General features: G+C 33.2%; 2 protein-coding genes and 1 long non-coding RNA gene across 4 annotated transcripts; 2 read left to right on the top strand and 1 right to left on the bottom strand.

Moving 5' to 3' along the window:
* Positions 1,209-8,893, top strand: LOC18599388. Its single transcript, XM_018121823.1, has 14 exons — positions 1,209-1,423; positions 2,367-2,489; positions 2,861-2,920; positions 3,020-3,115; positions 3,924-4,004; positions 4,095-4,213; positions 4,307-4,408; positions 4,955-5,071; positions 5,251-5,319; positions 5,567-5,633; positions 6,053-6,106; positions 6,182-6,304; positions 7,995-8,033; positions 8,412-8,893. Exons 1-14 carry the CDS (start codon positions 1,400-1,402, stop codon positions 8,505-8,507), a joined length of 1,170 nt encoding a protein of 389 aa, XP_017977312.1. The 5' UTR covers positions 1,209-1,399; the 3' UTR covers positions 8,508-8,893.
* Positions 19,358-20,862, top strand: LOC18599386. Of its 2 annotated transcripts, XR_001928169.1 has the most exons (5): positions 19,364-19,469; positions 19,543-19,685; positions 19,790-19,876; positions 20,298-20,427; positions 20,590-20,862. It is a non-coding gene; the product is annotated as an uncharacterized LOC18599386 (long non-coding RNA). The 2 variants fall into 2 exon arrangements; XR_001928168.1 differs by having other exon boundaries at positions 19,358-19,685.
* On the bottom strand, positions 23,394-24,817 carry LOC18599385. Its single transcript, XM_007029333.2, has 2 exons — positions 24,304-24,817; positions 23,394-24,195 (listed from the first exon to the last, which is right to left on the bottom strand). Exons 1-2 carry the CDS (start codon positions 24,394-24,396, stop codon positions 23,947-23,949), a joined length of 342 nt encoding a protein of 113 aa, XP_007029395.1. The 5' UTR covers positions 24,397-24,817; the 3' UTR covers positions 23,394-23,946.

Here is a 26,463-nt window from a genome sequence, read left to right as displayed (position 1 = left end):
TGATTTTTTTTAAAAATTATTTTTTATCATTTTTTGTGGTATGTGATTTTTACTTAATACTCTAAATTATCTTAACAAAAATAAAATTTCACGTGATTATATCAACTGATCAAATCACCATCGATTATAATAAGTTAACAAACTATATCAATATTATATGATATAAAATAACATATATTATATTAATTAATAATAATTAATCAACATTAATTGTAAAAATTTATTTAATTTAAAATAAAGTTATAAAAGTTTGATAAAAAATAATAAAAAAATTATTTTAAAATTTTAAAATAATTTAAAGTTTTTTAAGTATTATGTAAAAAAAACTAATAGTAATTATGTCAATATTTTTTCAATTTTCTTTTTTCTTTAAATCTAATTCAAAATTTTCCTTACTTAAATCCTTAGCTTGGTAGCTTCCAACGGACCATGACCAAGAACCGAAGACATGTTTTGGACTATTACGGTCTTAAGTTAATTTAAATGACAGGCAAAAACAACTAAACAAAACCCTTTCCCAGCTCCAATGTAACGGAAGTAGTACTTCAAAGATTTCAGTTTTCCTTGGCTATAAGAATTTCCGTTTCTTTTTTTTTCTTAACAAATAAATTCATACTTGCTCTTTTTCTTAGTAATAAATTCACACTTTAACCCAGCAAAAAAAATCAATATTTTTAATTTTAAAAATAGAAAACAGATAATAAATTAACTATAAAACAAAAACTCTAATTAGTTAATATAGTTAGAATTAACAAAAGAAACAATTCCACAAGTAAAATTTATGAAAGGGGCAAACAAAGAATCAAATCAACCAAAAAAGACTACTTTTGTGAAACAGGAAACTCGTGCGTTGAGTCTTTTGACAGATAAATACAAATAAAACATCACCGGCGAAAAAGAAGCTTTCGAAACGCCAAAACAACTTTAAATATCGCTTTCAAGCGTGGCAGTAACAAAAACGTTTAAACTCTTTGTCTCTTTCTCCCACTTATCATTATAATATTTTTTTATTTTATATTAACAAAAAAAAAAAAGAAAAACAGAAGACATTTTAATTTTGTAAAAAAAAAAAAAAATCTAAACTGAAAGTCGTGCGCGTGCGAAACGGAAAACCTTGTGCATTTTCTTTCCACTCCTCCGTGTTCGTCGGTTTGTCTGTACTTTTATTTATAATTATAAATTAAAAAAATAAAAGAAAATCCAACAGTTTCTCTTCCACTCCAACTCTTTTCTTTTCTTCTCTTTTTTGCCCTCTCTCTCCAATCATTATCTCTGACGGCCCTTTTTCATGTTTGATTTTTCGTTTCTTTTTTCTTTTTTAAAGGACAGTGCTTTTTCTCATCAACGACAGCCCGTTTCTTAGCTTAAAGCTAGAGGCAGAAAAGTTCTTTCATGTTTCATGGATATGAAGTCGATAGATTGTGTAAGTTTTCTTTTTTTTTTTTTTAACTAATTGTGTTTATGCGCGGGAAAATTTTGTTTAGTTCTTTCTTTCCTTTTAAGTGATCAAAGTAAAGAATTTGGGAACGCTACTTTTGAACAGCCATGTTTTGCAATGTTTCTGCTGCAAACGTTACTTCCTAGCTTTCCAGCTTTAATCTAACATAACTTTTCTTCTTCTTTTTTTCACTTTGCTGCAAATTTTAGCTCCTTCTTCTACCTTTTTTAAGGCTCCCTTTTGATAATTATTTCTGTTGGTTGCTTAAAAAGTTGTGAAAAAAAGTAAAAGCAAAGTAGAAAAAGTAAAATTTTAATTGTTAATTCTTTATAAATGTTTTCTACTTTTGTATCGAAATGCTTATTAGGTATTTATTTTTTTCACTTATGATTTCCAGGGTAAAAGTAAAGTATTCAATTTTCAATATTTTAAACTTTATTTTTTCTTTTTGAATTCAATTAGTTTGGGATGTTATGTTTATGCTGATTGTGGGTAAAAGCTCAGAAAAGTATTCGGTGCTGCATTTGTTCCGTGATGTTAATGGATTTGGAAAGAAAGGGAACTACAACATTCTCTATCTCACACTTCGATGAAGCCTATTGGGTATTGCCTGATGGTTTTAAGTCTTTCGATACTTAGCGTTTAGTTTTTTTTTTCTTGCATTAGTAAGTAATGTACCAACAGAGGGATAAGAAGCCGCATAGATGTTTATATTTCGGAATCACCAATGTTTCTTTGTTATTATTTGAGAGATTTGTGCCTTTCGATCGACTTATTGGTGTAGGCCTCTAATTCTTTAGATAGTTATAGAGTTTGATTGGTTTAATAGTTAACATACAACTTTAGTACTAGCTGTGAGGGTAGGCGGTGGCTCTGTGGCCTACTTAAATTATAGTGCCTTAATGTTCAATTATTGTTTTCTTGACAGATACCTCTGGTCACTGAACGAAAAAGTTGGAGCTCATGTCTTTGCAGACTTATTCCGGCCACTGCCTTGCTCTGTGTAATTTACTTCATAGGGAGTTCATTTGTAGCGCCAGAAAACAAAGAGGTAAATATGCCAATTTTGATCCCATATAATATGATCGTAAATGCACGTAGGTTGCGTATGTGCGAGTATGCATTGTGTGGTTTTCTTGAACTACACCATCTAATATAAATTCTATAGTTTCCCTGTCTGTTATTTCTCTTATCAATACACAGTTTAAGATACTAATAGTTTCTATTTTTGAATGTTTATTATTTTTCTACAGCTTTAAGTTTAAAATTTCTCCGGTGTTTGGACCTCCAAATAACCTAAAGGCTTGAGCTTATGACTTTAATTTTTTTTATATGCTTTCCGGTTGGAAGTTGGTGCAAAGAATCAAATAGAAAGTAAAACATTGATGGATATCTGGAATAATAGCTGTTCCATTTGTGCAGAAAGCGTTTACATGGGGAGTGGCTGATATTTTGCAAACGTCAAAAGTTGAAAATTGCAAGGTTTGATCTGAGTCACTGCGTGTTTTACTTAATTCTGAAAAATTTATTCCTGTCAAACAAAACTCTGACATTTCTTCTTATGTTTGTTTATTCTTTTAGAACCAATGCAGGCCTCCTGGAAGTGAGCCATTACCTGAAGGTATCATCACAAAAACATCTAACTTGCAACTGCGACCTTTATGGGGCTTCCCAAAGGTAAAGCTCTATGGAATGACTGATAGAAGTTTCAATCAATGATGACCGGGCACTTAAATTCACAAAAATGTCTCTCGCTGGACTTTTAGGAATAGAATTTGTGGAGCATGCACGTTACCATAACGTTTGAAATTACTGTATGGTACAAAATGCACTTTATTGTAAACCCTTGACTGACTAAAATTGGATAAAACTTTAAAATAAACAAGCAGCTTTGATGAGTTTTATTGTACAAATAGAATTTTAGCACATTCATGTCTCTGGACATTCTTGTACTGAAGATAGTTTGCAATTGGCTGCTTTGTTGTTAGGATGTCTATCAGAAAGCATGGAGCCATTGTTTTAGGCTTTTTACATTTGTTACTTTTTTTTTGTGCATTGTTCTGCTTCTGCAAATGATATAATGGATAATTCATTGGGACTTCAAAGTATTGTCATGAGTTACAATTAGTTTGTAGTCCATCTTAAAACCTAAAGCAATCCAAGAGGTGTCTAAAGAAACAGAATCTGGAGAAGCCTGAACCATTATTCTCGTAATTTAGCAGTGGACGCTGTTAAAATTGTTTTATAATTTGACAGAATTTTCAAATATTTAGGTTTATTAATGCCCCATAATGTATCAGAGATAACAAAAATAAAATAAAATCTTTTGTTGCGACAGATAGATGTAATCACAAAGTCAAAAAAATTTTAGAGCATAGCACTTAGCATGGTATAAGTTTAATTTGGTCAATGTGACACATGTTCATTCTTCTATGCAACTTCAATATTGATTTTTGTTATGGTGATGTGCATACTGTTTGGACAGAAGGACGATACTTCCAGCAGTTTATTTGCAGTTGCTGTTGGAATAAAGCAGAAAGATCTTGTACATGAAATGGTCAAAAAGGTAGATGACATTTCCTTTGACCTTTACAATATAATGCTTGCTTATATTTGTTTTTGAATTTGATTTCTCTTTAATTTCATTTTTTAACAGTTTCTATCTAGTGGTTTTGCTGTCATGCTTTTCCATTATGATGGTATAGTTGATGAGTGGAAGTCTTTTGAATGGAATGATCAAGTGATACACGTTTCTGCACGCAATCAAACAAAATGGTACGACATCTTAGGCTTCTAATCCCATAGCAATTTATAGTGGAAGTAGCATTATTCTAAAGCACTCCCTGGATTTTGTTTCTCGGTGACTAGGTGGTTTGCAAAGCGTTTCTTACACCCTGATGTAGTTTCGGAATACAGTTACATCTTCCTTTGGGATGAGGACCTTGGAGTTGAAGATTTCCACCCAAAAAAGTACGTTGACTGCAATTCCCTCAAATTAGAACATAAATTCTATGTTAGAAGTTGCTGCTCATTTCCGTCAATTTGAGAAATGAAATCCCATTACAATTCAAGTAGAAAGATATTGCAAAATGCTAGTAATAAATCTATGATTCTTCGCTAGCAGTGTATCAGTGATAGCCATAGGCTACACTTAGTTATACTGTCTGAAGAATTGAGAATGACTGCAGAGCCTGCTATTGATCATTTGGTTAAGCTGAAGTTGAAATTGCTCGGCAGTTTGTATTTGGAATGTCTTGTCTTTGCCCTTCTAGTTGTAAGATAAATTATGGAGTACCAAAGTATAGTTCTATCATGTGTTGAAGGAAGTGTGATAATTACTGCGAAGCTTATAAAATTGTTTGTTCCCTATGTCTGCTATATTTGCTACCACGTTTATTAAAAAGAACTGAAAAGTGTTTTGGTGTCAAATAACTGCATTTTATGTATTTTCTACTGATATTACTATTCTATAGCTGATCAAAATTGGAAATTTCCAACTTAATTTCATAATGTCAGATATGTGTCAATTGTTGAGAGTGAGCGGCTTGAGATATCACAGCCGGCACTTGATCCTGCTAAATCAGAGGTACACCATCAAATTACTGCACGTGGAAGGAAATCAATGGTGCACAGGTTCTTATAGTCATTCATTTCTTGATATCTCTGTTTGAAAGCTATTTCTGTTTATACCTTGCATATTCTGAATTCACTTGTTTTACTAACATTGCACAAATGTGGTTAAGATGTAGTCTGTTTTAAATCAGTTGCTTACATGATTCATTGTGTATGGTTTTACTTGATGCCATTGGCAGGAGAACTTTCAAGCATCGTGCTAATGGGAGAAGTTGTGATGGGCAGAGTAAAGCACCTCCTTGCACAGGGTAAAATTTTATGCCAGTGAAACCATTAAATGTTTTTCTTTAGTTCATAATATTTCTTATTCTTCACATAAACAATATAGCTAAGAAAATTTGTTTGTATTTATATTGCTGTGTAAGGTAGCTTTTCTATTGATACTCCCAAAGAATTTATGCTATTATTGTGCGATTGGACGAAATTATTTAGTTTGAAAACCTACCTCAAATGTTGATTTCGCTTAACAAATCTAAGATGAAGATGATGTTACAGGTGGATAGAAATGATGGCCCCTGTTTTTTCAAGAGCTGCCTGGCGTTGTGTATGGTACATGATTCAGGTTTGCATTTCAAACTGCAGTGTTTTACTTCCTTACTCTTGCCTCTTTTCTTTCCTTATTTTTCCCTCCTTTTGGGTGGAGCAGGGAGGTCAATTGCTCTATATCTTTGCTATCATACTCTTTGCAAGATAGTACATTTATTATATGGGAGGGCTAAGTTAAGTGAAACATAATTCTTAGATTAATTAAATAATTGATGAGAAGGAGCTGGCCAGCAGGGTAATACGTAGGCATATGTGACATTTTCTCATGTGGTACTGTATCTTTTTAATCGTCGCTCTAGCTATGCATCCTGGAGAATATCCCTAGTCTTGTTATTTAAGGGTTTTTAATGTTACGTAATACATCTGGTTTTTTTATCACACATCCTTGGTCAGCTTATTTACCTTTGGTCTTTTTTTTTTTAATTTGCTTTCCAGAATGACTTGATCCATGCCTGGGGCCTAGATATGCAACTTGGTTATTGTGCACAGGCAAGCTACTTTAAGTGGGTTTCCCTTTTAGTTTGTTAAGCCCAAAAGAAAGTTGCCTTACATGTTTTTTAATAGGGTGATCGAACCAAAAATATTGGTGTTGTGGATGCTGAGTACATAGTCCACTACAATCGTCCTACACTAGGGGGCACAGCTGAAAAAAATCACTCTACTGTTGAAGGTGGACACAGAAACAAGGTTAGAAATTCGACAGCTATATCACCAAGATGTTAATGGTGCAGTATTTCTGTATTTAAGCAATATCATCCTTGCATAATGGTGCTCAGCAATTTGGAGATTTCTCCATTTTGGTCCAGGTTCATGCTAGTGCTTTACTGCTATTGTTATGCTGATTATTATGTAGTTTAATACTTGCATCTTAGGCCAGTGCTGATGAAGGTTTACTTCAGCATTGTGGTTGAATTGCGAACTGTGGTTTGGACAACAATGCTAAACAGCCACTATTTTCACTTACATAAGTTTGGGCTAAAATTTTTTAAAATCCATCTGGCATTTTGGTTGTGGATCAGCCACTGTTTTGTAATCCAACCACAATAATAAAGGAATGTTTTACCAAACACATATACAACACTTGAGTTCCATATTTTTTTAAACCACTGCCCTCTCTCCTAATCTCTGCTATTACTGGTGATTTAGACCTTCAAGTACTTGTGTTCATTTGTGACAAGAACAAACACTGTGCGGAACGCATATTTGTTTATGGACGTATGAACAATAAAGGATAGCCGAATAGTGAAATCTTTGTTGCCTGGACTCAGGTAGGAGTGTAAGATACAAATGTGTCTGACACTATTTTTCCTTAGTTTGTCCTCGTATAGAGGATATTGCAGCAAAACATGTACACCTTGAGTAACTTATGATGAAACCACAAAAAGCCATTCTCTTTCCTCAGTTTATAAGATGAAGGATTCAAGCAATTTAAATAGTAACATGCTTGGACAAATTTCTTCTTGCTCTTCTTCTAATTATTATTATTATGGAACACTTCCAGCAATTGTTTGAAAAACATATACAGCCTATGTACATTGAACCACCATATCATTTCCTATTTCTGAAAAATTCCATTTACAGCACAACGTGTGCATATTAAAAGTATATACATATGTGCTTTGGAATAAAGCTCTTAGCTAGCCTCTGGATGTTAAAAAACAGTATATTGAGGCAGACAAATGAATTGGATAGAATTGGTAGAGGATGTTATTCCTTATTCAGTTTAATTTCATTTAGCAGTTCTTTATGGTTACCCTGTTAGTGCAATTATCTGTCATATTGGAGGTTCAGTGAGGGGATCTCTTGTACCTGTGTTATTCATTGTACCATACTCTAAAAGTTCTTTTGTCATCTTTGTGCTATCTAGTGGTCACCTTAAAATGTTTGTGCTGGAACAGCAAGTGCTGAGTTAGTATAGATGTTTCATAAGAGGATAATTAAACTTAATACTAGGAGCAATGGATTATAAACTGTTACCAGTAATTTGAGAATGTCTTCCATCTCTACATGAGTTGCTTGCATTAGTTACAACTAATTCAAACCTCTGAAAACCAATCGTCATCATAATACAGATGTCCTCTTTAATCTTAGTAATATTTATACTGGACCGCTAGATATTTTTTGCCATGTTCTAGTCCTCAGGATTAATATAAGAAACCTAACCTGTAAAGAATTTTTCTATTAGTTAAAATGTGAATCAATTATGCACTGCTGGTTAGCTAGCAATTAATGCAGACATTCTAACAGTAATGGCCATCCATAATTGTGACAATGAAGATTATGTTAAATGTTTGGTGGTCCGCATTCTTTTCCAAGCCTATTATTGTACTTACATATTTTATTTTTGCTAACTATTTCGGCTGTTTTTGTATTGCAGAAATCTTCTCATTCACACTGGAAAGATCCTAGAGTTGAAGTAAGTGTGTGAGTGTGTATATTGCTTTGTGTTCTCCAGCTTCCTTGGCCAGTGGAACTTATCTTTATCCATGTTTTTGAGCCTCATCCATAATTGATTCTTAATTTTGTTACTGGTTACTTAAATTATATTCATCATCCTATACTAACCATCTAGGATTTGAAAGCCACAGTTTTCTACATACTCTGGCTAGGAGCTCTTCATTTAAAAGGCACATGCATTCTATTTTGAATGTGCCATTATTACAAGATGCCACAAAACTTAAAAGCAGATGGAATGCACTTTTTTTCTTGTTAGGCATTTGACTCTCTTGGCAGACACCTAAGTGTCTGAATCCACTGGGTTTTCTTATCAGAGTAAGAATATGATCTTGTATAGGTGAGGAGGCAGTCCTATATTGAGTTGGATATATTCAGAAAACGATGGGAAAAAGCTGTCAAGAACGATAAGTGCTGGGTCGATCCATATCAATAGCAAATAAACAAGAGCACCCGCTGCTGTGTAAAATATGTACACAATCATGCATTAGAGATGTTGCAAAACAAAAGGAAGAGACTGAGCAGGTAATACGGTGGGTTCTTTGGCCCTGAGACCCTGATTTGAGAAAAAAAATTTCGAACAAAATTGTTTATTTCCCATTTAAGTACACCAAGTTCGGTCCTGCTTCAGTTCGTTCGTGTATATTCGATAATTAAATCGTTCTATTTTTTTAGTCAATAAGAAAAATGTAATATTTATAGGAACTGGCAAGAAATAATAAAAGCCCCCCCCCCCTTTTTTTTTTGTTACTGTTTTTTCATTTTGTCCACTTTGTTCCTCCTCAAGTTGTTACAAAGCAGCAATGCATGTGTGATTTTCAAGAGTGGTGCAAATGATGTGTCTTTACTGCTTGTAATATGAAGTAGGAACGTGTCAGATGCTAGGAAATTGTTCTATTCCATTCTCGGAAACAAGGTGACTATGCAATGTCCAGTATTTTTATCTATATCGAAGCTGACAAGTATCAAACAAGAACTAAACAGAGGAAAGAAAATGGTGGAGAATGGCCAAGTTAATTACTATTACTGTTAAGATGGTAAAAATCTCAATCACGAGCTTCGTGTGGGCCCAAGGTAGGTTGGCCCGTAACCAGACCCAACACAAATCTAGTCTCAAACTGAGATACTGTGAGTATCTACTGAATCCAAAATTGTCATTCGGTCATTCTCCCCCGCCAGCATGAGGAAGCAACAAGCCAGAGCGAACTGGTCGCCTTACGACAGCAACGGAGGAACATGCTTTGCTATTGCCGGGAATGACGCCGCCGATACTCGAATGTCTTCCGGTTATAGCGTTCTCACTCGCCTTTACTCCAAAATCGCTCAACTGTAAAATCTTTCTTTTCTTTCTCCTTTCTTTGCTAATTAATACCGCTAAGTCTAACTCTAGTGTTTTTTTTATTCTTCTTTCTCTAATGGCTCTGCATGTTCGTGGGTCCTTTTTTTTTTTTATGTCTTTGAAATAACTTTCCTTTTACTGATTTCGGGCAATGATTTTGTCTTTTTTTTGTTGTTTATGTTCCCATTTTGTTGATTTCTGCATGCATTTTGTTCTTTATTTAAAATATGGTCTATTAATTTTTTATTCTTAAGAAATATTGGCTACTTTTGTACCCAAAAATGCTTTTTGGTTTTCGCCTACTGAAGCAGAAAATTAGCAGCAAAAGCAACAATCAAACAGTAACTTAATTGTTTTCATGCTTGGTTATGGAGAAATTTGATCGAGGTGTAAAAAATTATGACCCATAGATATATATGTAGCACGCCTTTGCATTGAAAGGTTAAAGAGGTCCTGAAGTGTTTATTTAGTGAAAGAAGTATTATCATATTCTGAGCCAAACTGGTGAAACCGGCTGTTGAAGAATTTCACGAAAAACTATCTCGGAACGGTTTTGTTTTGCTCCACTCCACTTGTAGAAGCAAGCCAAAACATACTTGTTTTGGATGAGGATAATTAATAGGTATAGAAATAGCAGCATTGTTGGAGTGTCAAGTCGAGTCTTTTGCGAAATAAGTTGAAGAAGGAAATAGGAAGTAACAGTATAGTGAGCCTCTAGTGCTTGAGTTGAATTGTTTGTTAGTAAATATTTGGAAAGAAAAGAAATAAATAAAGCAAGTAAGAACATTAAGAAGTCTGAGGTGTGGTATCACTGTTTTTATGGATAATTTTTGCTCATTCAGAGTATAAAACTCGGTGCAAAGAGACTGTAGTGGTTATCCTTCAGGATTTAACAAACCAAACTAGTAACGAATGGCAAGAACAGCAAAAAGAAAAAACCTAGCTAGGAAGAAAAGGAAGTTGAAAATAAACAGAGAAGACTTAAGAGAAAATGAGAGGCTTTTGGTGTGTTGTGAGTGAGGTAGGGAGGCTGTATTTATAGAATGAAGTGAGCATTGCACCAAATCAAGGAGTTGATGAGTTTGATTCAATCAGAGGCTAAGAAATTGATGAGTTTGATTCAATCAGAGGCTAAGAAAGCTTAAAAAAATTAAAGCCAATGTACAAAAATTTAGTTAGGCCTAACCCATGTGTATACTCACGCATAGGGGGAGAATTTGAATTTTCTCAAGGTCTAGCCCCATCTCGTGTGCACGGGAGTCCACTCCCCTTTCTTCTTTGCAATAAGTTTATAATGGGTTTACTTATTTAAAGCACTCACATCTTTATGTACCTTAGTAATGTAGGATATTTGAATCTTATGAAATACATTATTTTCCAACAATCTCCCACATATTTCATAAGGTTTATTGGAAGTATTTGCTAGGTCAAATTTCATTTAAGTGTAATGCATCGTGACTGGCGCTTTTTAAGCTATAAACCAACCCTAGAGAGAATGAAACATAAATCACAGAATTTTGGTTAAGTTTATAACTTATATGAACCAAAAATTCTTTATGTGAAATATAGTTTTCATCAATCACATTACACCTCTACAATTTCTACTGTTCAATGCGATTTTCTGTGAATAGGCTATGCGCGTGCCTAATTATTCATAAATGCTTTAGGGTATGCTTAGTTGGGGGGAATGGAATAACCATTCCTCCCCTATTCTCATTCTTGAGATAAAGCTGCATTTGGTTCAATGAAATGACTATTCTTCAGAATAACCATTCCAAGAGAAGCCTGAATATCCATTACCAAGACTCCCCTTGGTAATAGCTATTCAAAATTGTTGGGAATAAGAAAAAAAATTGATTAGACAAATATACCCTTTTACAATTTAAAAATTACCTTATAAAAAATACTAAACCTATTTTTTCTCTCTCTTCCTCCTCCTCTCTCTAAAGCACAAAAGACACAAAATTTTTTACTTCATTTTCAAAAAAAGGGAAATGAAAATATTTAAATATTATTTAATATATTAATATTATTTCACTATAATAAATATTATAAAGCATATTACTTAATATTATTATTTGAATATAATAAATGTAACAAAGAATATTATTTAGTATTATTTAAATTTAATGAAGAATATATTTTTTCTTTTAATATTAAATATTATTTAATTATAATAAAAGGTTTAATTATCTTCTAATACAAAATATTATTAAATTATAATAAAAATATGTTTGTATTTTGATGAAAATATTATTTAATTTTAGTAAAAGTTATTTTGATTTTATTGCTCAGAATATTTTTATTTTTTAACAAAATAAATTCTTTAATTTTAATAAAGAGTATTTATTTCTCATCATAGTTTTTTTTGTTTTTTAATTAAAAATCTTTAAATTTTAATAAAGGGTATTTTTATCATTTACCCATTATTCCTTAACCATTCTTAAAATTATTCCTACCAACCAAATAATGGAATAAGTAATAATAGCAATTTCTATCCTATTCCATTCCCATGAACCAATCTACATAATAGATATTCTTCCTCTATTCTATTCCCTTGGAATGACTATTCTATTCCTATTCTATTATTTCCAGTGAACCAAGCATGCCATTAGAGAATTTGCCATAAATCTCATAAGAACGACCCCACTCCACACTTATATAGGTTGATTCCATCAAGTGTATGCTACAGTTTAATATATTACCCATAAGGGATACAAAATTCATTAAGAGTTTAACTCAACCTCTCTTATATTACAGTTTTACACTATTCACACAGCATAAGAGGAACAATAATTTTAATAATGCATTAATTTATCAACAAATAATTTGTTATTACTTATATGAACCTAATTCATGGGATTTTCAATCACATAGGTTGGGTTACTATTATTTGTTGATTTCTTCAATTGGCTTAAGTCTCATTCCCCTCGATGTAGCAATAATTAATTTTCTTCCTAAGGGTTTAGTCAGAGGATCAGCCAAATTCAGCTCTGACTTCACATAATTAATGGATATAATTCTATCTTTAAGCAGCTACTTTACTACATCATGTCTCAAATGAATATGTCTATTTTTACCATTGAAACTTTTATTCTTTGCAATAGCTATTGTCACTTGACAATCACAATGCATAGACACGAAGGTGTTGGTTTCATTCCCAATAAAATATCTGCTAAAAGGTTTCTCAACCACTCAATCTCATTACTAGCCAACTCTAAAGCTACAAATTTTGACTCTATTGTAGATTAAACAATTATTTTTTGTTTGACTGATTTTCAAGTTATAACAGCCCCACTAAGGGTGAATATATAACTACTTGTGAATTATGTCTCATTTGAATCTAAGATCCAGTTAGCATCATTGTATCCTTCTAATACAGCGAGAAATCCATTATATAAAATACCATAGTTTATAGTAAATTTCAAATATTTCATCGCTTTACTTAAGGCAGTCCAATGATCTTGATCGGCGCTTTGTGTATATCTGCTCAATCTACACACAGTATAAGCTATATCAAGTCGAGCATAATTCATCAAATGCATTAGACTCTTAATAATCTGTGTATACTCAGACTGAGCTACACTATTACCTCTATTTTTCTTTAAATGGATATTTCTATCATAAGGAATACTCACAGGTGTGACATCAAAATGTCCAAACTTTTTAAGTAACCTTTCTACATAATGCTCTTGAGTTAACATTAAGCAACTATCACATCTTATGATTTTAATATCCAAAATAACATTCACTTCTCCTAAATCTTTCATATCAAATTTAGAAGCCAAAAAACATTTTGTTTTATTGACCACATCAATGCATGTACAAAAAACAAGCATATCATCGACATATAAGCTAATAATAAGATATTTACTATCAATAGTTTTTGTGTACACACATTTATCAACTCCAATAGTAGAAAATCCATTACTAACAAGAACTTGATCAAGTTTCTCATGCCATTGTTTTGGTGCTTGTTTCAAGCCATATAATGATTTAATCAATTTTCAAACTTTGTTCTCTTGACCAGGAAGAACACATTCCTCAGGTTGTGCCATATAAATTTCTTATTCTAAATCACCATTTAAAAAAGCGATTTTAATATCCATTTGATGAACAACAAGTTTGTAAATGGAAGCTAAGGCAAATAAAATACAAATAGATGAAATTCTTGTTACCAGATTAAAAGTACCAAAATAGTCAATATTTTGTTTTTGAGTAAAACCCTTAACAACTAATCTAGCTTTGTATTTATCAATAAAACGATCAGTATTAAATTTTCTTTTAAAAATCCATTTACAACCAATTGGTTTGTCTCCAGGTGGTGAATAAATTAATTCCCAAGTTTGATTTTGTAAAATTGAATCAATCTTATTTCGCATAGCTTCTTTTCAAAATAGACTTTCTTTAGAAGAAATTGCATCAATATAAGTTAAAGGATCATTATCTACAAGATAAGTATAAAAATCATTACTAAAAGAAATTTCTTTCTTGGGTCTCTCACTCATTCTCAAATCATCATTTTAAATTTCAAAATCATTTTTACTAAAAGGTGCATGAGAAATTGTATTAGTTCTCAATGGACAAATATGCTCAAAAAATTCAACATTCTTTGTTTCAATAATTGTATTATAATCAAGAACATCACTTTTTAATGCAAGAAATCTATAAGTAGTACTATGTTTAGTATAACCAAAAAACATGCAATCCAATGTCTTAGAACCAATTTTTCTTTTCTTAAAACCAGGAAGCATTACTTTAGTAAGACACCCCCGCATTTTCAAATATTTTAAGTTAGGAGAATAGTCTTTCCATAATTCATAAAGTGTCCTATCAGTTTTCTTATAAGAAATTTTATTTTGAATATGACATGTAGATAATAAAACTTTCCCTCACAAATTTTCATGTGCATTAGAACTAACAAGCATTGAGTTCATCATTTCTTTTAAAGTTCTATTTTTCCTTTCAACTATACTATTTGATTCAGGGGAATATAGAGGAGTAATTTCATGAATTATTCTTTTTTTTTTTCACAAATATCATTAATCGGTATACATTCACCCTCTCTATTTGATCTAACTCTTTTTATCTTTTTTTTTCAGTTGATTTTCTACCTCAACTTTATATTTAATAAACATGTCAAAAGCTTCATCTTTATGCTTAAGTAAATAAACTTTAGTAAATCTAGAATAATCATTAATAAATGTAATATAGTATTGCGTACCATCTCTAGTCATAGTTTGTTTTAGATATCATAAGTCAGCATAAATTAAACTTAATAATTCAAATTCTCTATTTACTGAAATACAAGTTTTTTTAATTGATTTTGTTTCAGCACATATCTTGCACTTATTAAAACATCATTTTTTAATACTAGAAATTAAACCAAGTTATTGCATTTTCTTAATTTAAGGAACGTTAACATTTCCTAATCTACTATGCCATAAATCAATAGAGTCAATCATGTAAGCGGAAGAACTGACATTTTCATTCAAAACATTAGAAATGTTAAATACAAAGAGTTCTTGATTGCAATAACTCTTACCCATAAACACATTATTTTTTATCAATACGATTTTGTCAGATTCGAATAACACTTTCACCCCAACCTTGCCCAATAAAGCCATAAACATCAGGTTTGCCCTTATATTGGGAACATGAAGAATATCATTTAAAGCTAAGGTCTTGCCAAACGTGAGTTTGGGAAGGACTTTCCTTTTACCAAGAACTTAAGTAGTTTGAGAATCACTAAGGTATATTATCTCTTCTCCTTCCTCTACTAAAGTATATGAGGTAAGGCATTTTTGTTTACACAAATATACCTGGTAGTACCTGAGTCTACCACCCATTCCTTCACATTAGCCACTATATTGGCTTGTGAAATGACTGCAGTAATTATATCATCGAATTCATTTGCTTTGACCAAGTTGACTCTTGGATTAGTAGGAATGTCATTTCCTTTGACTCTCTTCTTGCATTGTGTTGCATGATGCCTTGGCTTTTCACAAACAAAACAACTACTTTTCTTTTTAAAGTGGGATGAGAAGCTTTGGGTTTATTGTCAGGTTTATAAAAGTACCTTTGTTGACGCTGGGTTCTGCCTTGAATCAGATTGGCTTTAGTTGCAACTTCTTTCTCTTTGGAGGCCTTAATCTCTCTCCGGGTTGAGTCTTCAATGATGATGTGCACAATCAAGTTTGCAAGTGACAACTACTTTTCCTTGTGCTTCAGTTGTTGCTTGTAGCCATTCCATGATTCTGGCAGCTTCTCAATCAGAAACCCAGTAATGAACTCTTCTTACAAGTTGATTTTTTCAACCTTCAAGTTATCCATCAGCTTGTGGTATTTATTGATCTGACTTTTGATGTTCTTGTCATCTGTCATCTTCCAATAATAGAAGTTGCTAATCACGAAACTTCTATTTTCCAACATCTTCAGCTGTGTATTTGGCAATCGTTGACTCCCATATTTGCTTTACTTCTTTGTATAGACTGTATACATCAAACAGCTCATTAGAAAATTTGCTAATGATTGTATGCCTGCATACCTTATTTGCGTGCATCCATGGTTCTAGCATCTTGACATCATCTAGCTTAGAATCAATTAGCACAAAAGCCACCCCATGAACATCAAGGATTGAAAAAAATCCTTTCTTCCTATCTTTTGAAGTTTTTGCCATCAAAGACTTTTATTTTGAAAATATCTAGAAATGGTTTGGCATATGAAACCGAAGACATAGAAGGAACGGACAACGGAATGGGAGCTATGGTGGAACCATTAACAGTGGTGGTGGTAGTGGGGACAAAGGCAGCAGGGACAGAGGCAATAGTAAGAAGAGTGGCAGTAGCATTATCAACATGGAAATCCATTATCTTAAGGTTGTTAGAAAAAATTTAGAATAAAAAAAAATAAAGCAAGTAAGAACATTAGGAAGTCTGAAGCATAGTATTACTGTCCTTAAAGATAATTTTCGCCCATTTGGAGTATAAAACTTGGTGTAAAAGGACTGTAAAAGTTATCCTTTAGGATTCAACAAACCCTTTCTTATAGTTTGCACAAACAAGTAAGGGATGACAAGAAAAATAAAAAGCAAAAACCCAGCTAGGAAGGAAAGGAAGCAGAAAATAAGTAGAGAAGACTTAAGAGAAGACGAAAGGCTTTTGGTGTGTTGTGAGCAGGGGCGGAGCTAGTCAATTTTTGTTGGGGGGCTAAAGATGAAAAAAATAAAAGCTAAAAATTTTTAAAACTAATATGTTGAATTTAATCAAAAATCAAAAGATTCATAATAGACAATAATTTTATATAACATGTAAATAAAAAAAAACTTATAATAGTTATCTAAGAAAGTTATACTCAACAATGTTTTCTAAATTCAAATTTATTAATTATTGACTTTATACTGAAAAGACTGACAATATCTTTCTCAATATAAACAACTAAATTATCTGCAAGAAACTCATCATCCATTTTGTTTCGGAGTCTTATTTTCATAATTTTCATTGCTGAAAAGGCTCTTTTTGTAGTTGCTGTAGAAACCAGAAGAGTCAAAATAATATAAATAGAAAGAAGAAGGTAAAAGAAAACTTTACCTCTTCTTAATTTTACACAATAGTGGTAGGTGATCTCTGTCTTTCCTTATCCAAACTCACAAGCTCATAAATCTCTTTTGAAGAATAAGGTGTGTTTTAACGGTGAGTTACAAGAAAGAGAAATAAAAATAAAAAGAAACAAAAGAGAAGAGAAAACGAAAAAGAGAAAGAGGTGTAGAGAAACTTAAATTAGAGCAAAGATAAATAGGTTTGTAAGGTTGTTTGATTTTTTCATTTATATTAATTATTAAATAAAAAATTTATTTTGAGTGGGCCATTAATAATATATAATAAATTAAAATTTTCAAAAATTTTGAGGGGATCATTGATAAAATATATATAAAAAATAAATATTTTTAAAAATTTTGGGGGGGCCACGGCCCCCCATTGTTGGCTTACCCTCCGCCCCTGGTTGTGAGTGAGTTAGGGAGGTTGTATTTATAGGCAGGGAATAAAATGAACGTTGCACCAAATCAAGGAGTTGAGAAAAAGCCTCAAGGAGTTAGAGAAAAAACCTGGTTAGCAAGTATACTTAGTCAGGTCTACGTTGTAGTAAAATCAGGAGAGTCATCAGCCTAGTAGAGTGCTTTGTAAGATAGACGTTGAGAGACATCAGCATGTAGAGTTTTGAGTTTGATTCAATCAAAGGCTAAGAAAGCTTAAAAAAAAAAAATTAAAGCCAAGGTATAAAAAATTCACTTTGGCCTATCTCACGTGCAGGGGAAAAAATCTAAATTTTCTCAAGGCTTAGTTCGATCTCAAGTGCACACAAGCTCACTGTTTTTTCTTCTTTCCAATGAGCTTTTAACGGGTTTGCTTATTTAAAGCACTCACACCTTTATTTACCTTAGTAATGTGGGATTGTTTGAACTTTATGAAATACATTGTTTTCCAACATACTCTTCCTTTCCTTTGGGTTCTTTATATTGGTAACCTCGTTATTTTTGTATAGCGGACAATTGCATTATGGCGTTTTTTGGTTTCCAAGCTGATGTGAAGGTTCTACAGAAGCAATTGGCTGCAAGACACTTAGTGAGTTATCGAAGATGGGGGATGGAATATTTGTTTTGAATGTACATGATGGGCTTCATTTGAATTAACTTTAAAAGCCAAAGACAGTTTATTTGAAGCTTAGCACCCCAAACAAAATAATGATGGTTAAATTTTTCAAAAGTAGGGAAAGCTAGAAATTGCTTTGTTTGTAAGAAAAAAGTTAAAAAGAGAACTTGAAATTTGTTTTAGAGGGCTGCTAGAAACCTAAACCTTCGTTCCTTTACTTACCATTGCATATGTAGTCTATTTTACATTTTCTTTTTGTAATTAATATAACTATAAGCTTTATCTTCTGTGCATGATCATAATTTTTTTGGGTTCTCATCTTGGAAACATATATTGTAGCTGACATCATATTACTTTCTTGTTTTGCTTTTTAAATTACAGATTTATCAGCATCAGCACAACAAGTAGAAGTGTGCAAAGTCGGTTTCGATCGGTTTCAGTCCGGTTATTTCGAAAATCGATCAAAAATTTCAATCATTTTAACAGACCGAACTGCACCCCCCCTAAAATCGATTTCGATCAATTTTTAAGGTGGTTGGTTCGGTCGATTTCGAGGTGATTTTTATAGATTGTGGGCTTAGTTTAATTTGGGCTTGGGCTGTGAAGATTCCATGAAATTGACCTAGGTTGTGAAGGTTGACATGGGCTGTAAAAGATCCATAGAGTTAACTTAGGCTATGAAGAATCCATGGGCTAATAATGGTCTTGCTAATAATAATTAAGGATCCATAAGCAGCAAATGATTAACAATCATGGGCAACAGATGACATTAATTCCGTTGGGCTAATTCTTGAGAGAGTTTTATGCTTAACAATCCATGGCCAACAAACAGCCAAACACAATGACACATTGACAAAATAACTAACAAAAAAAAAAAACTATGATTTACCTTGCAGTGGTAGTAATTTTGATTGAGAAGCACCAGTTGAAGAATGGAAGAGAGCCAACTTTGTTAGTGGCTGCTGGTTTAGGGTTTAGTGAGAGGGAGAGTTGGAGCTGCGAAAAGTAGGGGAAAGAGAAATTAGAGGGGGTCGGGGAAAACCGAAAAGGGAAAAATAGCAGCAAAAGCTTCTATTCTTTCTTTACCCTTATGGGTGGCGGGGAGAAGGGGGTTTAATGAGGGGTATTACGGTATTTCCCCCCTCTTGAAAAAAAAAAACATGACCAACGGTTATTCGATCGGTTCGAGGGGGAAGGAGTCCCTTTTGAGGGCTGAGCCGATTGGCCGACGAGACTGATCGGATTGACCGACGGTTTCGATCGGTTGCCCGATTGCAACAGACCATCGCCCCCCCCTAACAACAAGCAAATGAGCTGCCCTGCAATGGCTCAACTGCTTCCAACACCCTTTACTACAGGCGTTTCTTCCCTTATTATTCGTTTAATGTTTTGGGGGGCCTTGATGACGAAGGTATTCTATTTTGAGCTTTCATCACTGGTTTGAGCTTTGCTTTATATATGATATTCTTCATCCAAACCTCTAGGAAAGGGTTGTGTTTTCACATATGATGCTGTTGGTTCCTATGAGAGGGTTGGATATGGCACCCAGGGTACTGGTTCTACACTTATCATGCCTTTTTTGGATAACCAACTGAAGTCTCCCAGCCCTCTCTTGTTGCCTGCCCAGGTTTGCTTTTAATTTTTTTTTTATAATTTATAATTTTGTGATATATATTCTTCAGAACTTTCTACTCCATACATTCCTGCTTGACAAACCCATGGCCTGTGCAGGATGCCGTTACTCAACTTTCTGAATCTGAAGCAGTTGATTTAGTCAGAACTGTTTATGCCTCAGCAACTGAGAGGGATATATACACTGTAAGTTTCTTTTTCCTGTTAATTTCTGTATATTTGGATGAACTTAAGGAAAACTATTTCATCGTTGTTGAAAGCAAATATTAAGGAATTTCATGCTTACATTAGAAAGGTTTTTCTTGGTCTTTCAGTGCTGCTTTTAGTATTCCACCCTTTTGAGATGAAAAAAAAAGTTATTTTCTTAATTTGTAATTTTGAATCTACGTGCCCCAGTTCTCTTGTATCAACCTTTCATTGCTTACTTGGAAGGTTTTCGTTAGGTCCTTTCTTGAAAATGGTATCAGTTTATTTCTAAAGCAAGTTCTAACTTCCTGGAAGTTTGAGCTTGTGTCCGTACGATTTGAGAGATTTGCTAGTCTTTTCATCGTATCTGCAGAATATATTGAGACAGATAATAGATTATCTTCTTTGTAAACCTGTTTAGGTTTGCTCTGGATTCCTGGGATCTGGGCCTTCAGATGTTGCCTTCCCTTGATAGCCTCATCTTCTCTAGAACTTTGGCTTGGGAGCTTATTGCAGTCATACTAACAATTTTGGTCTTAGATTCCTAGAAGGTGAAATACAATGAAAGCATCTGATTTTACGGTTCATATGTTGAGAAATACTCTCTCCCTCTCTCTCTCTGCGTTAGTTTGTTCCTCTTTTTCAGCCTTTGCAGCTTCATAGAAATGTAGTTCACTTATGACTCACTCTATCTTGTGATGTATGTTCAACAGGGAGTCGCTTTAAATTGTCATCCTCAATGCTGACAGTATCCGTAGGGAATACATGGATCTTAGGACAGATTGATGGTAATGGAAAAACCATGAAACTTGATCTAGTGGAGTACTGACATGTAACCTTGTGGTTTTACTAAGAATATGTAGAGTTTTTTTCTTGTATGTAGACTAGGTGATACTTTTGATTACGAAATCAACTGTACCTGAAGACTCTGATGCCTTTGGCCAAAATATCTCAATGGACAAAGAATGTATACTTTCACTTTTATAGATTCAATTTGCCAATGTTAAAGCAGCTAGCTCAACAGACATTAGACTAAAAGAAGGAACCTAGTTCAAACTTGTCAGAATGTGACAGCAGGCTTTATGGATTCAAAATTTCTTTGATTTGGTATCATTGAGATAAGAGGCAGAAAGTCCACTTGACATAAGAGAGAGAGAGAGAGAAAGAGAAAGTAGATGAAGACTGAATGATTACGGATGTTGGGGGAATGGGGAAGGTGAAAGTCAAGAAACCATAATTGCTCAATCAAATGATGCCTTTCAACGGACAATTATCATTCACTTATGTTCATTTTTCTACATATTCTATTGTTTTGCTTTTGTTTCAATCCACCATATTACTGAAATATACACATTTTCCACACACACAAAAAAAAGTAGAAAGCTAACATAAAATTTAGTTCATATAATTATTTGTAGATTAAATTCTTTGATCATCTACTGTACTTTTTTAAAAATATTAAATTGAGAGAAAGAAACACCCCAAACTTTATATTTCCTTTATTTATATATAATTTTAACATTTTTCAAAATGTTTTTTTTATTTATTTGTTAATTTTTATCAACCAATAAGAGTTTTGGAATAAATTAATAATATTGAAGAAGTGACCATTGAACGACCAGTTAGATATTTCATTCAATCATTTGGAAATTAAATGACCAACTTTGTTTGGATCTAATTGGCTGTAAGGCTTTTGGGTGGAAGTCAATCGATTCCTTTCACATTCTTAATATGCAAGCAAGTAGTTGGAGTTAAGATGGGAGGAAGGTCGTAGCTTGAACTCCTTTCAAGTTTTGAGTCAAGGTTGGTTTCGAGCTGTGGGAGTTGGCAGATCCAATTAGGTAAATGTGATATCAAAGTGAAAAAGGAAAGCGGGACCAATTGAGTAGAACCATTGCTTACCAGGGCCATACCAAACCCGTTAGAAAAAGGTCCTAAGACAGTCATGGAGCCCCACAAGTGACTGATAAAAGAGGTAGCAACTACTTGGGAGGGAGAGGGAGGAGCTACTCCTGCACTTTGTCCCTTCATATAAATGCCACAATTGTAAAAGTAGATGGTCGGCAACCACAATGATCTCCACAAAATGGTGAGAAAGGGTATATTCTTAAATTAAAACCTTGCCTAATTTATGTTGCACACTGGTATCTCCTTTCTTCACCCCATCTCACAAACTCCAATCTTAATATTAACACAATGAAAGGTAGTCGTCTCACTTGGTAATTTTTTATACTTTTAATATGACTTATTGCGGTTGGGTCTTTTTGTAGCTACATTTGTTGAATCATATTATGGTATTGGTGGATCCCATAGAAGTTGCAACTAATCAGTCATCACATGTGACCTAAATGAATACCAACCTGTATATGCAAGCTGTTCTCATTATATCAATAAATCATTGTCAAAAAAAAAAAAAGCTATGATTTGCATTTAAAATAGAAGAGGATAAGATATAACCAAACAGAGCAAGCAAAGAGTTTATAGAGTTGCAATCAAATCTCATTGAACATGATCACAAGTTCTCAACCAAAAATTTATATGAGAAATATTTTATAAGGTCGTGCTAGAATTGCCAACCCATTTGATTGTTATTTGATGTTTTAGCAGCACATGGGTTGTTGCATATTGCCTTCATACAAAAGGTCAATGAGATTCCCAACACACCCTTCTCAAGACAACAAATACAAATGTGCCTCTATAACCTGCTGGCTGCTGCTGCAATGTCTAAATCCTCCCATCCCTCATTAAAATTCCCTTTTTAAAATTAAAAAAAAAGAAAAGAAGAGTCCTACTCACAAAAAAACTACGAATTTCTAATGGGGATTTCATGATTTATAAGAGAAAAGAAAAAAAAAAGACGCATTATAATCTATGACAAAATAGACATAAAATATGCAGAGAAACACATAAATAGCTCTAGAAATATTAACAGCACCACCTTACAATTGTAGCTAGGCTTAATGGCCTCTACCCAACTTCCACCCACCCTAATATTTCTGTTGGCTACACCTACATGCATTAATATCATCACATCTATCCCATCCACCAAAGTCACCAACATTTAAATCTCAGCTATTTAGGGCATTTCTACCAACAAAACCTCTCTTTTTTTTTTAGGTAATTCATATCTCATAATACCTCCCTCTTGCTCTTCCTTCCTCCCTAGATGCCCCACTATTCAAAGAATTGGCCCACCCAAATCAAAGCATGAACTGCCGGAAATTGGCAAGACATTGTATGTCAACCTAGAGTTTTTGTATCTGGCACCGCAGGAAAGAGAGGCAACATGCCAGAGCCATAAAGCTAAGTGTTAAAAAAGTAATTGCAAAATCCTTCAAAATTTGGTAGGCACAACAAGCCAACTGCAAAGTTCTAGCAATTTACTTTCCCTTGAGCAACATCAGCTTAGATTTATTTATGTATTGAACCACTCTGACTTAAGATACTGTGCAAGATCAAGTGTGAAGCATAATTAAAGCAGCAGAAACATTAGTACAATTAAAAAACAGGATTAAGATAAACAAAACTGTCCAAAAACAAATTGACATTAAAATAAGATCCTCTTACAGTTTTCCAAGTTGCATTCTGCATTACACCCCACTAATACATTAAACATATAAATAAAAAAAAGTAAACAAAACAATATTAAAATAATAGACATCTTGAATCTTTGTCATGAGTAACACTTCCACCCAACTGAGCACTAACATTAATTTATATCCTAACCAAAGAAAAATAACCTTATCATAAGACCCAGTAGCTTCATAAACAAGGGACAATGTTTCCTTAATTATCCATATATCGTGCTCTAATGCTTAGCATATCTATTTCCAGGCAATGCTACTTCCTTAAAAAAAATATATAGACAAATCCCACTGGAGATAGCCAAAAAACTATCCTGGAAAGAGCAACCTCCCCTATAAAATTTATAAAATTTATAAACAAACAAATGAAGAAAACAGATATTCTCTTCCTCCCCTTTCACACTCCCAACAGAATCAAGAGCTTTTTTTTACTCCTAAATTAAAACAAAGCAAAATGATCAAATATATATATAATAAACCTTTAAACTAGAGATGGCATCCAAAGCAATTACAGGTCTTGGGAGTGAACGAACAGAATCCAAAAGGTCTGTTTGGAATGTTGCAATTGATAGCATAGCAACAAGGAGATGGCAAGCAAAGACCTTTAGCTCCACCACAGCATGTACAAACAGCGCATATCTGGAAACTCCCTAACTTTCTTCTGCTTTCATTGAACATCATCATCTTCATCATCTTTTCTTCCACCAATGGAACCATTTCTGAAGACCCATTTACCTTCAAATCAAGAAACCAACTTTAAATCCACGAAATACCCAAAAAGTTGACAACTTTGACATGAAAAGCAAAGGGATCTAGGCATTCAAAGCAAGGTTTTTGACTTACTTGGGCCATGCTTGTAGCTTCATTGTAATTGAAGACATAAGCTGAAAAGAGCAGAAACAGGAGAAAAAGAGTGACCCCATAAGCAGATTTCATGTTTCTTGAAGTGGGTATTTGGTGTTTTTGCTAAGCAGGTAGTAAAAGAAAAGAAAAAGGGGATTGTAATGGTAATGTATATGAATGCGAAATGGGTATTGATTTGTCTTTTGTTTTTGTAAAGAGGAAGGTATTTGGCTTAAATTTGATTTGGTGTAAATCATAAATGAAAAAGAATTGTCTTGTTGAACAGCTTTGTTTGGTGGTGCTGCTAAATTGAGTGCATCTTAAATGGGATTTAGCTGGAGTAGAAGGAATTAAAATACAAGAAATCTTCTTTTTTTTTTTTGGTGTGGAATTTTTGAAGAAAGAGACTAAAGGGCGAGAGAGAGTTTGGTTTATGGAGGAGCACCTTTTCGCACTGTTGAGACTGTGAATCAGTCCATAGGACTAAGGAGGAAGCATCTGCTGCCGCCCTTTGATTTTACTACTTCACTTTGCCTCTCCGTCTCATGTAATTAATTATTACATCTCACATTGCTCTACAATGAAACCGTTTGGAGGTCCCTTCCAACAATGCCACGTGGCAAATCACAGTGTGCTGATGAAGATGGGAATGGCTGTATCTCATCTTTTTTCTTGCAAAAAAACATATGTACGGTTTTGCTACAATCAAGCATGAGCTGTCATAAACTAAAAGGAGGCAATGAGAGTTTTCATTCCGTGAACAAGGAACAAAGTTTATTTCTTTAACCTTTCCTGTCAAGTTAATTCTAAATAAATAATAAAAGAAACCATCAGCATACGTGGATCAATCTCTCCAAGTCGACAACCATTGTCTGTGAGAAATAAAAATGTGCAATCCAAAATAATTCAAGGCTTGGGGGTGCACTGTGCAGTACCTCTTATCAATGTACAATCAAAACCCACATACAACACCAAAAAGGAGAATAACGATACAGAATTATGGATTACAAAGAGGGAGTGGGTTGTCTTTGTTTCTCAACAAATAATCCCTTTTTCCTCTGCCATATATCTGTCATGCATATTGGTGTTAGTTGTAGTGAAGAAAAGAAGGAAGAAATTATTGTGAGATGGGATGGGTACAAGGCAATGGGAAAAAACACAGACCATATTGTTTTACCATAGTGGTCCCTTTTTGTAGACTTTCCATTTGTTTTTCTGAAAGTGTTTTGATGGAGGGACCATCATCAAAACCATATTTTTTTATGAGAAAACGAATTTAATTATTAGGCTCGAATAAGAGGATAGGCAACAAAATAAATTTCATTAAAGTTTTATATATATCAGATAAATTTTTAAATTTTTATTTTGATATAAATAAGTTTTTTTAATTTAATGTAAATGTAACTATCATTAGACTTAATGCTAATTATACCTTTTTCATCACATGAGGTATAACTTGTCTAGTTAACGTGATCACGTGACAAAATCACAATTTAAATTTATTGACCGCCTATTATCAATAGTCTGTCGTTGTTGTCAATCATCAGTCAACATTGGAATCACAAAAAAGAAAAACATTTTTTATTCATCTCTTTCTCCTCTTTTATTAATTGAACTCATTTTTTTGAGAAAGTTTTTCTTGTTCTTCGAATCTTAGAAAAACCCAAAGCCTAAAACTTTTAAATTTAAGTTTTGGTTTGGAGATTTAGTGAAAATTAACCGATGAAAGTGTAGAGAGAAGAGACTCATAGAGGACAAAGGAATAGGTGGTGGCAAAAGTCCACTCTTGACAACTAGGTCTAGGTTTTTTTTTTTTTTAGAACAAAGAAAGATAAAACAAAAAAAAAAGGATTTTTTGGAGAAGCTAAACAGATTAAAAGGTAGAGGGAGGGGTAAAGGAACTGAAAAATAAGGACGTAGAGATGGGAAGAGCGAGAAGAAAATGAGAAGCTTTATATAACATTCTCAAAATTATACGTAATTTTGAGGAAAGTGCGAGAAAATAATCAAGAAAAAATGTCACAGTGATTATATAATCAAATCATATCATGTGTCATATAGATAAAAAAAAATACACGTTGATATTAAATCTATTAAGATTAAGAATTGATTTTGTTCAAATTAAAAGTTTAATAAAAGATGAAGGACTTATTTTAATAA

Source organism: Theobroma cacao, chromosome 5 (genome assembly GCF_000208745.1).
Source record: "Theobroma cacao cultivar B97-61/B2 chromosome 5, Criollo_cocoa_genome_V2, whole genome shotgun sequence".
In the NCBI taxonomy this organism is placed as follows: domain Eukaryota; kingdom Viridiplantae; phylum Streptophyta; class Magnoliopsida; order Malvales; family Malvaceae; genus Theobroma; species Theobroma cacao.
The sequence above is the reverse complement of the archived record's forward strand: the minus strand, read 5'-3'. Positions and strand labels throughout refer to the sequence as shown.

What these genes read in the sequence shown, in the direction of transcription:
- LOC18599388 (XM_018121823.1), top strand. Translation starts at nt 1,400, where the DNA reads ATGGATATGAAGTCGATAGATTGT. An exon ending in TAGCGCCAGAAAACAAAGAG is followed by an intron (nt 2,490 to 2,860) that starts GTAAATATGCCA and finishes CCATTTGTGCAG; the next exon opens with AAAGCGTTTACATGGGGAGT. An exon ending in AACTTGGTTATTGTGCACAG is followed by an intron (nt 6,107 to 6,181) that starts GCAAGCTACTTT and finishes GTTTTTTAATAG; the next exon opens with GGTGATCGAACCAAAAATAT.
- LOC18599385 (XM_007029333.2), bottom strand. Translation starts at nt 24,396, where the DNA reads ATGAAATCTGCTTATGGGGTCACTCTTTTTCTCCTGTTTCTGCTCTTT. An exon ending in AAGCTACAAGCATGGCCCAA is followed by an intron (nt 24,196 to 24,303) that starts GTAAGTCAAAAA and finishes CTTGATTTGAAG; the next exon opens with GTAAATGGGTCTTCAGAAAT.